The following is a 14309-nucleotide window of genomic DNA, read 5'->3' on the forward strand; positions in this document are numbered from 1 at the left end:
AGAAATTGAAAATTGAACTAATTGGTCGTCAAATATGATTATAAGAAAGGCAGTCTTGTTTTCGTTTAGCGTTTTTTCTACAAATTAACTTCGTGAAATCAAATTTAAGTTTTAAAAAAATATTTTACTACTTAAGTCTTAAAGCTTGGTTCACACTATGACGCAACGCAAGGACGTAAGCGCGTTGACCAATCACAAGCGAAAATTCGGATAATCCATCGCTTGTGATTGGTTAAATTGCTTACGTCGCGCTTACGTCGTTGCGTACGTCCTAGCGGGAACTAAAGCGACGTCGTATCGACGCAAACGCAAAGTGCTGTTTGCGTAACCACAAGTGGGAACCGACGACGCAATAGTTCTGAAAACATCGTAGGTTTGATTTCACGCAGGCGAGGGCAAACACAATGATTGGAAGGGCATTTTCTTACGTTGAGTAGATTGCGTTACGTTGCGTCGCTAGTCAGAACCAAGCTTAAGCTGTACATTATCTTTAGTCTGAATTATAATACAGGTATTCATTAATTACAAACAGGTAATTTAACGGTTGCCGCCTGACAATTACGAACACCTGGACTTTGAGCATCGGTACTTTGAGATGGCAGGTCTCGAGTGTTTTCCGACTGTTGTTTACTCTATTTCGAGTTTGTGGCTGAAATTGTTGAAGAATGATTGTTTTATTACTGTGCAATCATCTTTATGAGGCGTTTCTTGCATTACTGTTTAATTATAATGAATGATTATAAGTGTTTGCTTCTAAAGAAAAAAGTGTAAGGGCTTAGTTTATTTTCAACCACTTGCTTTTAATGACTAAGTACCATTTTACAATTTTAAACATTGAAAAAATATATATAACAGTGTTGTATGTGGCAAAATAATGATTTCTTATAACAGTATTTATAAACAAAGTCTGTTCCGATTGTTCCAAAATCAATTACAAAAGGTGAGATTTCGTTTCCCGTAGATTGTTCTGTAATTTTTGAGAGATGTTTTATGTCACTTGGCATGATCTCATTGCTAGGCCTACGAACCAACGGCGCCGATTTGCTTTATAGGAACACAGTCCACCCCTTGGCTTGGGTTACCAACGTGTACAATCAATATCAATCAATATTTGGGTTCTTTGTCACCAAAATGGTGAGGTGCCATCCCTAAAGTTTGGTTCCCATTTAGAATGCAACGCAGGTAATTTGACCAATCATAAGCGATGGATTATTCGAACTGTCGCTTGTGATTAGTCAACTCGTTTTCGTTGCGCTTACGTCGTTGTGTTGCGTTCGAGAAGGAACCAAGCTTAATCCGGGTAATCGATGATTAACACCAAGACTTAGACTGGCTGCTCGGTCGTTTCATCCATTGGCACACTTTCAAACTTTGTTTCTATAAGTTCGTTGTGCATGTTACTCCTATTTGTGTATCTTTTGTATATATGTCCAATTGTAAACAGTGCCGCTGCTAGAATATAAGTTCCAACACAAACAAATATACCTAATTTATAACTTCCAGTCTTGTCATAGATGTTATCTGAAAAACATAAATTATTATTAATATAATAATATAAACATTTTTTAAGTAGTTTATATCAGCTACTGCTTTTACGGATTTTTTCGAGAGCTTTTCCAACTTTCGTTAATATAAAAGTACTTAACAAATTGCAAAACGTTTGGCGTGTTTCCAAAATGTATGATAATATAAAAATATCAAAAAGTCAATGATGATAAATATAAGTTAATATGTTGTTAATCATTGATTTTATTCAGTTATTATTTATACAAACAAATACATTTTTTCACTATTTATTATTATATATTATTTAATGAATAGATAGTTAGGTATATTACCTGTAACATAAGGAGCCAAGAACGTGCCTGTACCAAAAAATACATACATCATTGCAAGTCCTTCGGCACTCAACGCAGTCGGTGCTACGTCAATTGCAGCTGAGACCACTGCTGCAAATAATATACCTCTAGTCATACCTAAACCTAACAAGTACAAAAATATATACATCATTGCAAGTCCTTCGGCACTCAACGCAGTCGGTTCTACGTCAATTGCAGCTGAAACCACTGCTGCAAATAATGTACCTCTAGTCATACCTAAACCTAACAAGTCAAATATATATGTTTTGTTAGTAACACTAATGACGTGAGTCGTCATATAAGCGACTAGGACGCAACGCAAGGACGTCGTAGACGCAACGCAAACGAGTTGACCAATGACAAGCGACAGTCGAATATCCCTTACGTTGCGTTACGTCGTTGTGTTGCGCGTCTCTCGTGGGAACCAAATGATCAGTTCCTTTACAGGAACGGAATAGGCCACCATCACTAAAATTAATACACTGTCAATACGTCGTCACCGATGTGTCTATTCAGCGTTTATATGAAATTGCATTGTCTTGGTCCGAACGGTTCCATAGTGTTTGTGTTGTCTCGGCAGTAACAACAAAGTGGAGATAGTTGACGCCATCGTTAACAATAATCGGCGATCTTCCACGTAAACATTGAAATGTTAACGATTTACAGGAAAAGGTACTCGCTATCGTTATCATTTCAACTTGATCGTTTTGAAACGATCGTCGTTGAACTGTTAACGATCAACGACGATAGCGTCGAATAACGTCGACAGGAAAACAGGCTTTAGATAACTATATACTTTACGTGGATTTTATTGTATACTATATCACGTCATCTACTGTATTTAAATGTAGATAGATTATTGAAAAGTGGTGCACTCATTTTTATCACATTATTTTAGAAATTTACCTGTCAATACAGCTATAAGTGATGCCCGTGTGGTTGAAAACGGAATTGCCACAGTGAACCCGGCTGTTGTAATGATCACCAGAATATATTGCACAGTGAGTGAGAGAGGTACGTGCATGGAACCAAATGAAATCGATAGTCGACCAACAATATCACCAGCTCCCATAAGACTTAATATCAACGAGATGGAGGATGTATTTAGACTTGCATTTTCTAAATAGATACCCTGCAATTACAAATATAGTAATCAATATTGTAAAAAAGCATAAGGATACCCGGATAAGGCTTAGTTATTACCCGGATAAGGCTTAGTTATTTACCCGGATAAGGCTTAGTTTTTTACCCGGATAGAGCTTAGTTATTTACACGGATAAGGCTTAGTTATTTACCCGGATAAGGCTTAGTTATTTACCCGGATAAGGCTTTGTTATTTACCCGGATAAGGCTTAGTTATTTACACAGATAAGGCTTAGTTATTTACCCGAATAAGGCTTAGTTATTTACCCGGATAAGGCTTAGTTTTTTACCCGGATAGAGCTTAGTTATTTACACGGATAAGGCTTAGTTATTTACCCGGATAAGGCTTAGTTATTTACCCGGATAAGGCTTTGTTATTTACCCGGATAAGGCTTAGTTATTTACACAGATAAGGCTTAGTTATTTACCCGAATAAGGCTTAGTTATTTACCCGGATAACTTGGTTATTTACCCGGATAAGGCTTTGTTATTTACCCGAATAAGGCTTAGTTATTTACCCGGATAACTTGGTTATTTACCCGGATAAGGCTTAGTTATTTACCCGGATAACTTGGTTATTTACCCGGATAACTTGGTTATTTACCCGGATAACTTGGTTATTTACCCGGATAACTTGGTTATTTACCCGGATAACTTGGTTATTTACCCGGATAACTTGGTTATTTACCCGGATAAGTTAACTTATCGCTAAATTTGGTGGATATTAAGAACCACACGGACAAAGTAGTTTTGAAGCAAACAAGACCCATTCACAAGTTTCAGTTATTTACCCGGGTAATATAAGTTGGTTTCATCAGGAAAAGGCACATTAGTTTGGCAGGTGACTGTACTTACAAGACTTATATAAGAAAATGCTACAGACACGGACATCAACAAAAAAGCTGGCATGGAAATAATGTAGTTGAATGTCCTCATTAATGTCATGTAACGAAATAAACTCGACGTTTGTTTGCGAGATTTTTCAACAACTGTTTTAGTATCTTTTGAATCTTCATTAATATGTTCCTCCTCCTGGCTGCGATTTCCAGTGGCAACTGCTGTACAAGGTAGCCCGATAACTGTTAGTAAGACGGCAATGATGCGAAGCGCCACCCTCCATGAATATCTCCTGTAGAGCCATTCAATACATGGTGCCAATGAAAGACCTGCGAGAAGTTGAAAGTATTGCAATGTTATACAGTATTGGGGATCATTATTCGAAAGTCAAGCCAAAAACATCATGACAGGTAATTGAAAAAAACAAACAAAACTATCTACCATCATGTTCCATTAAGCGTGATTTCCACTAGCGACGCAACGCAGAGCTGTATCGCGTAATCACAAGTGGGAACCGACGACGCAATAGTGCTGCAAACATCGCAGGTTTGATTTCACGCAGGCGGGAGAAAACACAATTATTGTAAAGGCATCTTCTTACGTTGCGTGGTTGCGCTACCTTGCGTCACTAGTGGAAACCATGCGTTACAGGGGAAAATGGCAAACAATAGTGGTGGAAAGCGTCATGTCGCAGGATGACCATGACATCTACACATTGGTCGAATATAATCTTTTATTTTTACTGTCCATGTTTACCTTGTCAAGAGTTATCACAATGTCTATAGGCGCGGTCTATACTTACCAACGCTTGCCCCGACAAACTGGAAGCAGAGAACCCTGGTTAGATACCGGCCCTTAAAATAACATGACGTCACGCCCACGAACGGTAGATGCATGAAAGCACAACCCAGTCCAAACATTACCCCATATGTGATGCACACAACCTGAATGTCATGTAGAAATGAAGTTGCGAGTAGGCCAAGAGACGACAAAGCAACACCAATGCATATGGTCTTGCGGTGACCTATGACCTGATAGATGTAGGTGACCACAGATGCAGATACTCCACTAGACATAATTGCAATGGAACCTGGAAGCGCTATGAAGATGAATTTATATCGATTAGGACATTTAAATACTTTATATCGATTAGGACATTTAAATACTTTATATCGATTAGGACATTTAAATACTTTGTTCTTTTTGTATTTCACACACACAAATATATACAAATACATATATATATGTGTTCGGCATACATTCAGTGTGTTTTCTTGATATTTGCAAAAAAGCTATGAGGTGGGAGAAAATGTCCGGGGAAACAAATTAAGCCTGTTTCCCTGTCGACGTTATTCGACGCTATCCTTAACAATAATCGGCAATCTTCTACGTATTTACAGGAAAAGGTACTCGCTGTCGTTATCATTTCAACATGATCGTTTTCAAATGATCGTCGTTGAACTCAATGATCAACGACGATAGCGTCGAATAACGTCGACAGGAAAACAGGCTTTAACGATCAACGACGATAGCGTCGAATAACGTCGACAGGAAAACAGGCCGATCAACGACGATAGCGTCGAATAACGTCGACAGGAAAACAGACTTTATATACTACTAAATACTAAATATTTCAAGGGAAAAGAGTATAATACAGTATTGTATGTTTTACGGAAGCTACAGATGTTTGTGTTGTTATAACGTTCGTTTGTTAATATTTACGAGCGTTATGTTATTTAAAATTTGGTTACTTATTAGATTCAGATTCGATTTATTAAGTTAGGCCTTACATAGTACAATGATAATTGTTTTCTTGGCAGAAAAACACAAGCAAAACAACACAATACGCAACACAATACAATCGATACAATACAATAAGTATGGTAATATTAAGAAGAGTTTGCTTTATGCGTGTAGAATATTTACGACATGATTAAAACATTCTTTCCTTTGTCATTATAATGCGTGTAAAATCTATCTTTTTGTTATAATTAGCGTACATTATATAGTATTAGGTATATACATTATTATTGCTTGCGTTTAAGTAAAGAATATAATTAAAAATGAAATAAAACTAATTATATGGGCCTCTGGCTACTAATAGCACAACCAACAAACGTTCGTGTTTTCCTTTTAATTTAAAATTTTGCTTTGTACAGTGAGATCCTAGTATTCATAGGTTTTGAGGCCTAGTTTGTAAGTTACACATTATTATATTCCAGTAAGCCCATTTGTGCTCCATGCATTTTACACATGGCTTCCACGGGTATCAATATGCACAAAAGAAATCATCAGGACAGGTAGCCCTAAACGATGCTCATAATTTAAAGAGATTATCAAACGGATACTGACTCACGTACCTGTTCTAGTAGCGGATGCATTGAAATGATGCTTGAATTCGATGTTCAGAAGGTTATAGTTGTAAAGAACACCGTAAAATAGTGTGTACATTATGAATCCAGACATAACAACAAGGTATCCCCAATTCATCTTGAGCACCTGACAATGTAACGCTTTACTTCAGCTCTTTAGCCTAAATAAAATTATATGTTTATGTTATTCCGAATAAGATCAATAAAGTTATGTATTGTTATTATCTTTGTCCGGGAACCAAAGTAAATAGCGCCGTCTAGTGAAATAAAACTAGGCCTATTGTATTTTACAAATATTAAACAAGAATGCAGGTATAGGTTATGGTTCGGGCGGAGAGGAGGGGGAAGTCCGGTAATGTATCATGAAAAATGTAACAAGCCAGAGATGAAATAAAATCACTAACATTTAGCTGATTGTCGTTGTTTTAGTCGTCGTCAGAAGTTTATCGACCGACATCTATTTCTCATGTGTAGTAGAGCGTTTCTTTGATTGAATAATTTTGTTTGTATTATAACACAAGTTCATTTTGGATTTTCAGTAAATTACCAATGGTTTATTCAAAGTCAAACTGTAACTAATCCCTCACTATTATTATTATACTACTATATTGTTGAAAAATGGATTGCGTGATATGAAAATGGATTGATAGTAAACGTAATAAAGATACGTTCTTGTCTGGTTATTAGGTGCTCTGATGAAGCAGAGGATTATTTTTGTAGCGTTCCATTTAAAATAAATTTTATTACAAAGAAATATTTTGGTTGTGAAGGTCGTTTTAACAATTATGCTAATATCAAAACATTCAACAAGGATAAAATGCCCTGCAACTCTGTAACTACTTTATGACTAAGCCTATCAAATTCCGGGTCCGGATGGATATTGTATACGATGAAATGGAACTCAATTTTAATTTAGTGGCAGAAACAACATTTAGTATGAAATTAAGGGTGTTGCCCGGGCCACAAGGGAAAGACCCCTGGCATTGCATTTGCCTTCTCACCCAAATGGGGGGGGGGGGGGGGGGGGGCTTGTAACTTGAACGCAAAACAAAATACCGAGTGAATGATCAAACAATCGGCGGTGTGGTTCCTCGCACACAGAGCACGCGCATCTAACATACGGCAACAAATGTTATCGTCCTTTAAATATTCCACGTGTGTGAGGAGGAGGAAAAAAGTACGATCGTTTTGTTCAATGGTAGCATGCTGCATGAGTGTTATTTCCGGACAATTAGAGGTGCCATTTATCATGAATGTTAATGTGCGTGGTGGCGCGGGCCAGTGACCCAAATACTTAGTGTCCGAACCCCCCCTTGAACAGATCCTTGCTACGGCCCTGTGTAGTTATTGTATTTTTTTATGTTAGATCACCAGTCGGCTTTTCGGTATTTGTCTGAAAACAAATAGTATACGTATGAAACGCCATATGTGCCAACATATTTTATCTTGTTACTAATATTAAGTAAAAACTCCGTCTAGAACCTAAGACTAGTATGATGGTGTGTGGGTGTGTGTGGCGTGATCGAGGTGGGTAGGTAGGTTGGTTGGAGGTGAGGTTACGGATTTATATTATATCAATAGTTAAATACATTTGTATAAGACTGTCTTCTGTCTTTTGTCTGTTGTCTGTTCATGCATCGGCCTTTGGCCTTAATGAAAGTCTCCCTGCTGGTCCTACATTGTTTGCTATATTAATGATATTTTCTGTCTGGATCAAAATCGACTTGTGAATTCTGTCACTACTAACCATGTACGCCTGTTGTAACGTTGTATTACTGAATTAAAATACATTCAATATAATGATAAATATCATTGTTATGATTGTAAAACATAACATAAATCTTTTTAAAGGGAGAGAGACAGTTCCCTCCCCTTACTAGTTGGCAGCCTCACTAGTTTGGCAGATCTGTCTATGGAAAGTCATTCAAGCAAAATGAATTACGTATACGGGCCTACAGAGACGGATAATGTACTGATTCCATAGTAGCAATCACAATCTCTACCATGTCTAATTAAGTTTATTATAAGTTAACCAAAAGCGTAAAGTAGAAGATATCGACGATCAAGTTATAGGCCTACACTGAAAAAAAAACCGCCCTATTCACTAAAATTAAAATACGAACCAATATTATACAACGTAGTTGCGAACACCACTGATTAACATGAGTGCATTTAGATAATAAACAACAAAAATGCCAACAAAACCAAACGGAGATCATTTTAGTCAAAAGGAACTGAAAAGAAGGCATAACAAAAGCACAAGATACAATGAAGAAATGTTGCGCCATCTACAGTATATACTTTTGTACTGGAATAATTCGTCCAGGGTACAGTATCCGAATTCTTTGCTATTCCGCATTCCAAAATGACATAATGTTTGGTATGTGTACAATTCGTATTGAGGGTGTAAACATTGTTTTACACAACATTAGGATAATAATAGATCAACTCAGATAATAATGAGGATCAACATAATATCATTAAGACATTAAACGGTATCACTATCAGCTGTAGTATACTTCCAAAATACATGGACAACCTGGCTTGCCGTATTTGCATATAGGCTAGAGTAGTAAAATGTGTGACGTAATGGTAATTGACAATCGTGACGAATTAACTACGTCGTTCAACAAACGCTCGTGTCCTTCCGGTCGTTGGTTGAGAGTAGCTAACTGAATTCAGAAGTAGAAACTATGTTTAGACACTTTCACCGTTGGTTTTATCTTCTATGTGTCTTTTCCATTCCGTGTTATGCATGTTTGTGGGTTAAGAATCCTGTCGGATGTAACGTCGATCATATCAAACTTTTTATTGATACAGGACAAGCTATCAATGTTGTCAGTGAACGATTTTTATCGGTAGCCATTGACACGAGTGAAGTCCAGAAACAATGGAGTCAGGGAAAATTGAATTTTAGGTAAGACTTCCGAATGAGTTAAGTATGATGACAAGGCCGTAGCGAGAGGTTAAACACAAACGAAGCAAAGATGCTTTAAATATAATTATTAATATAAAATATGACGATCTGTGCTGTGGAATTGGGATGGTTGGTGAACATTTAAAATTTCAGACGAGGCGAGTGCTGGTTACGGCCCTGGATGAGGTTAGCAACGTATAAGCACGAACTATTATAATTGTAATACAATTATCCTAATCAACATATCACTTCACAGAGAGGTATTATAGGCATATATATTCTTTATAAGGACTTTGGACGTATTAAAACCTCTTGAGTGTATTTACCAATTTTTATAGGCCGTCAAACAATTTTGATACAATGTGGCCCTATGTCTTCAAATTGTCTCGAAAGTTATTAAGTACATATTTCATTTGCAGAATGAATGTTCTTACATTTTATTTGATTAAGTTCTCCACAGTTGCAAACACTATCCACGGCACTCGGCCCGAGTTATCTTCGCCTTGGAGGAACGAGTGCCGACTTTTTAATCTACAGCAATGGAGGCTTACACGTGACCAAACACAAACAGAAAGACTTTTCAAACTTTACCATGTCTGGTAAGAATAACATAACAAAAAAAGAAGCGCGAAATTTGTATATATTTCTTCTTCTACTACTAAAGCTCTGTCCGCACTATCAAACTAGTTTGACAAAAAAGTATGATGTGTCCAAATATGGTAGTGATATTACATCCTAATGTCTATATATGGGCACATCACATTTTTTTTGTCATATAAAGTTTGATAGTGTAGACAGAGCTTAATCGTCTCTAGAATAATTTTAGTGGATAGACACACACTTTATCCAGTGAGTTGTTAATTAGCCTACAGCCTATTGTATCATACTGTCCGTGCAATGTTGTGATGTTTATATCTTTTGTATGCTTTTATCAGATGCTGACTGGGATGATATTAATAAGTTCAGTATAGAAGTTGGCTGGCAGTTGATATTTGACGTAAATGTCCTATTACGCACAGGTCAACAATGGGATGATACCAATTTCCGCAAGCTGCTGGAATACAACTCTAAGCAAGGCTACACACTTTACTGGGAGCTAGGGAACGGTATGCTCTGTGAAAAATGAATTCTGCTTGTATGAAGTATCCATACATTATATTTGTTGATATCTGCCTTGGTGTAAATGTTTTTAACCAATGTTTGGAATACGCAAGAGCAAATGAATTATAACAGTATCAATATCATTCGATAGACAGTTTATAACTGTCGACGCATGAAATAATGTAGGCCTATGTGACTTTTACGGTAGGTCTTACGAGCGAAGTTGCCGATTGAATTTTTCTCCATGATTTTAATTTATTGCCAAATTAATTCTACCGATTTGTATTCATAAGGGCAAGCCTTTTGTATGCAAACAAGCCCATATACATGGCTGCAGTCGCGTGCTCAAATTTGTTTACCGACCGACCAACCGACCGACATAGTGAGCTGTAGAATCGCGTTGCACGCACGCGACTAAATATTCTATACCGCTGAATTGATTGAGTGAAATATTTAATAATTTTGTTTATATTACTCTAGAACCAAATGCCTTTGAAGATGGGAAAGTAACCAACATAACAGTTACAAGTAAACAGCTTGCCCAGGATTATCATCATCTTCGAAGTCTACTTGATGCTTCTGTCAAATATCGGCACAATTTTATTATGGGTCCGTCCGTCACTTGCCCACGAATAGGTAGAAGGCCTACACACGGATTAAGTGAACATTCTCAGATATTCATGGATGAGTAAGGAAAGTGTATTAAATTTACGAGTACAAGATGCTTGACGAACCATAATGTCCTAGGTTCGAATCCTGGTTTCGTCACAGTAACTTGTAGCTTGTTAATAGACTGGTATTAGAGACTCAGAAAGCATGTGTATTTTTTTGGGAGGCGTTTGTGTTTAAAGTGTGTGGTGTTATTTGTGTGTCTAAAAAATAAAGACGTGAAGTATTTTATTGATATTTTATCGTTAGAATGAGCCGTATAGCTTAGTGGTTAACGCGCTTGGCTCCCAGGCCCCAGGCCTCAATCCTGACCTAGTGGATCCCAGGCCCCAGGCTTCAATCCTGACCTAGTGGCTCCCAGGTCCCAGGCTTCAATCCTGACCTAGTGGCTCCCAGGCCCCAGGCCTCAATCCTGACCTAGTGTCCAAGTTATGTTTTATGTTTTACTTCACGATCCCTAGCCTAAAATTAAATATATTCTATAGTTTATCGTTTAATTACGATTTATCCATTCTGTAATTGGCGAGTTTTTTTCTGTTGGATGTGTTTGAAAAAATATGCCAAAAAAATAAATAACACACGAATCGACACACTTCTTTATTTGCCGTATTGTTGTCATATTTGCAGATTCTATCAAAATGGCGGCGGTGAGGTAATCAACGCAACAACATGGCATCAGTATTACATGGATGGTAGAATAGCAACCGACGATAACTTTACAGATCCAGATCTTTTAGATTCTTTAATACGCGAGATACAGCCGATGAATGAAGTCGTGTATAAGTATAACCCTAGCGCCAAGATATGGCTTGGTGAAACCAGTTCAACTTATGGCGGTGGTACGAAAGGCCTATCAAATGCGTATGCTTCTGGTTTCATGTAAGCATAAACTACTTTTATATAACTTACTGACTTATATGACTCTCCCCCCACATGATTACTTCATTGCATTTATTATCCTGTATGTATGTTATTATATTGTGGAAATATATTAAACTGAAATTGAAATTGAAATAAAGATAAATTTAGCCAATTCTAATAAACCGAAAGGAATAAATGGTTTCATTTTTAAAAGTATCGGCCCTTTCATGCCATCAGTACATCATTCAGACCTGATGTAAAGCTCTGTCTACACTGTCAAACTAGTTTGACAAAAAAAGGTGATATGCCTAAATATGGTAGTGGTATTCCCAAATATGGTAGTGATATGACATCATCATGTCCATATATGAGCACATTTTTTGTCCCATAAAGTTTGATAGTGTAGACAGAGCTTTATGTATTATACCAAGAAGTCCACTGTTAAAATGATGTTTATATTTCATTTTGACTCCATCAGTATGAATATCTGATCATAATTCTAAGCTAAAGTGAAATAGGAGAGAAACTGATATAGAGAGTAATGAATTTACATATGATGTCGTTGCAATTGATTCTTCTTATAACTTGTCTAGCAAATCGGAAGTTGTACTTGGCCCTTGCTTAACTTTCCATCGCACAACAACAATAATAATAGGCCTACACAAATAGCTCAGCTGACTGATGGTAAAATGTGATCGATATCACTCAATTTTGTAAGAATGATATCTACATGTTTATACATATTTTAAATGTTTTATATTTAATATCAGGTGGCTGGATAAACTGTGCATAGCGGCTCTGTATGGAATTGATACAGTCATTAGACAAACTCTTTATGGAGGCAGTTATTCGCTTTTAACATCTGAATTGGATCCTCTTCCGGTAAGACATCGACATTTGAACTTTTAATGTTGTGTAATAATTGTGTTAGATATTATTTTGTTTTCTTTTATATCTTGGTGTTGAGACAGCACTGTGTGACACAAGGTAGTCTGGGTTCCAGACACAGTTTTGACTTAATATTAGTAAAAAGATAAATATTTTGGCACATATGGCGTTTCATACGTATACTACTTGAACTTTATTTCGGAAATTGGGGGATGTTTCATCACAGCGTTGATCATTGATACATTACTATATCTACCATCTTCTCCTTACTCCATCTATTCTCTTCTCCTTACTCACACCCAGCATTCCCACTGACCCACCCACTTTACCTTCAATACTAGCGGACTTGGAAATAGAGACAATCGTTTTTTTTTTAAGGATTATTGGCTGTCTTTGCTCTATAAACGACTCGTTGGTCAGAAGGTTTTAAACGTCACTTCGTTTGGACACAGAATGGATACGGATTTGAGACTGATTCGTGCTTATGCGCATTGCACATTACCAAACCGGTAAAATAATCTAAACTTCTCTTTATGTTTGTTCAATCAACTAATTGAAAGTCCCATTCTCTAAAGATAATATATGCTTTAACCTTACGTACGTGATTATAAAGTAATTTTCTCTATCTAAGCTATTAAAAGTTAAGCACGAGTAGCCATACAATGTAGTAATGTTAAACGTTTATGTCTATAGCTCCGCCCATTGACAAATACGCATGCGTAATTATTCAAAAACTTTTCCCATCCTGGACACGTCGTACGTCTGCAATTTTATCTTGCCTGCCTATTCATGTTCTTAACTTTTCTCCAAATTAGTGAGTATACCAAAGGTGACGTCACAGTGGTTTTACTAAATCTGGACAAGACTCGTAGCAAGAATGTAGCTATTGACCAATTCAAAGATCTTAAGAGTATTGGTCAGTATTTGCTAACACCACACGGAAACGACGGGATAAGATCACAGTAAGCAACCAGAAACCGATTTATTTAAATAAAGTAAAATGTGTTTTTGTTGTTACGTTGTATGTATTCTTTCCGTGTGTCTATTGTACACACATTTAGTATTAATCTTTTGGAAAAAAGTTCGTAAAAATAAATTGTAATTTTTCAGGATAGTTGATTTGAATGGCAAAAAGCTCAAAATGATCGACGAAAAAACGTTACCAACCTTATTGCCAAAGACATTGAGCCCAACAGATGATATTTTATTACCGCCTCTCTCGTTTGGCTTTTATGTTATGAAAGGGGCAAAGGCATCGGCATGTTTGTAACACATTATCAAAGGTAAGAATCCTATCTAGGTTTTATATAGTTGATACTTTGATATATTCAAAGAAAAATATAATTGTAGGTAAGTAACGTACAGTACTATTAATTTGTTTACAAAGTAAAATAAAATACGGCCTTATAACTTGAAATTGAAACGCCGGTTCTCGTCAGATCACCGAAGTTAAGCAACGTTGGGCCCGGTTAGCGTTTGGATAGGAGACCATTTAGGAATATCGGGTGCTGTATATGGAGCTGGGGTCCCGTTAGGCATTTGAAATCAGCACTGATGACTCTTATGACATCTAGTATCTGCCTCAGACGTATTGGCCCATGCCTCTCATCTGGTTAATGTGGGAACTGGACGAGAGAAGCCCTTGATCGATGTTAGGACCAA

At 36.9% G+C, this 14309-nt stretch overlaps 2 protein-coding genes across 6 annotated transcripts in view; one reads left to right on the plus strand and one right to left on the minus strand.

Moving 5' to 3' along the window:
* Positions 1-651: 651 nt before the first annotated feature.
* On the minus strand, positions 652-9581 carry LOC144837520 (monocarboxylate transporter 13-like). 2 transcript variants are annotated; one of them, XM_078692678.1, is made up of 7 exons: positions 9563-9581; positions 6200-6372; positions 4642-4938; positions 3858-4168; positions 2766-2991; positions 1839-1982; positions 652-1521 (listed from the first exon to the last, which is right to left on the minus strand). In XM_078692678.1, exons 2-7 carry the CDS (start codon positions 6327-6329, stop codon positions 1325-1327), a joined length of 1305 nt encoding a protein of 434 aa, XP_078548804.1. In that variant the 5' UTR covers positions 6330-6372; positions 9563-9581; the 3' UTR covers positions 652-1324. The 2 variants fall into 2 exon arrangements, with proteins under 2 accessions (XP_078548804.1, XP_078548803.1); XM_078692677.1 differs by lacking the exon at positions 9563-9581 and adding an exon at positions 8335-8470.
* The window catches only part of LOC144837518 (heparanase-like), a 28414-nt gene continuing 22965 nt past the window's right edge, over positions 8861-14309 (plus strand). For all 4 annotated transcript variants that reach the window (XM_078692673.1, XM_078692674.1, XM_078692676.1 and 1 more), the window contains exons 1-9: positions 8861-9128; positions 9579-9727; positions 10064-10234; positions 10710-10917; positions 11526-11777; positions 12530-12641; positions 13026-13156; positions 13463-13609; positions 13758-13930. In XM_078692673.1, coding sequence (XP_078548799.1) covers positions 8905-9128; positions 9579-9727; positions 10064-10234; positions 10710-10917; positions 11526-11777; positions 12530-12641; positions 13026-13156; positions 13463-13609; positions 13758-13917 — 1554 coding nt within the window. In that variant the 5' untranslated portion in view covers positions 8861-8904 and the 3' untranslated portion in view covers positions 13918-13930. The remainder of the gene's footprint in view (positions 9129-9578; positions 9728-10063; positions 10235-10709; positions 10918-11525; positions 11778-12529; positions 12642-13025; positions 13157-13462; positions 13610-13757; positions 13931-14309) is intronic.

Source organism: Antedon bifida, chromosome 3, assembly GCF_963402885.1.
Source record: "Antedon bifida chromosome 3, ecAntBifi1.1, whole genome shotgun sequence".
Taxonomy (NCBI): domain Eukaryota; kingdom Metazoa; phylum Echinodermata; class Crinoidea; order Comatulida; family Antedonidae; genus Antedon; species Antedon bifida.

What these genes read in the sequence shown, in the direction of transcription:
- LOC144837520 (XM_078692678.1), bottom strand. Translation starts at nt 6,329, where the DNA reads ATGAATTGGGGATACCTTGTTGTTATGTCTGGATTCATAATGTACACA. An exon ending in TGCATCCGCTACTAGAACAG is followed by an intron (nt 4,939 to 6,199) that starts GTACGTGAGTCA and finishes TCATCTTCATAG; the next exon opens with CGCTTCCAGGTTCCATTGCA. An exon ending in CATTTTCTTATATAAGTCTT is followed by an intron (nt 2,992 to 3,857) that starts GTAAGTACAGTC and finishes TTGTAATTGCAG; the next exon opens with GGTATCTATTTAGAAAATGC.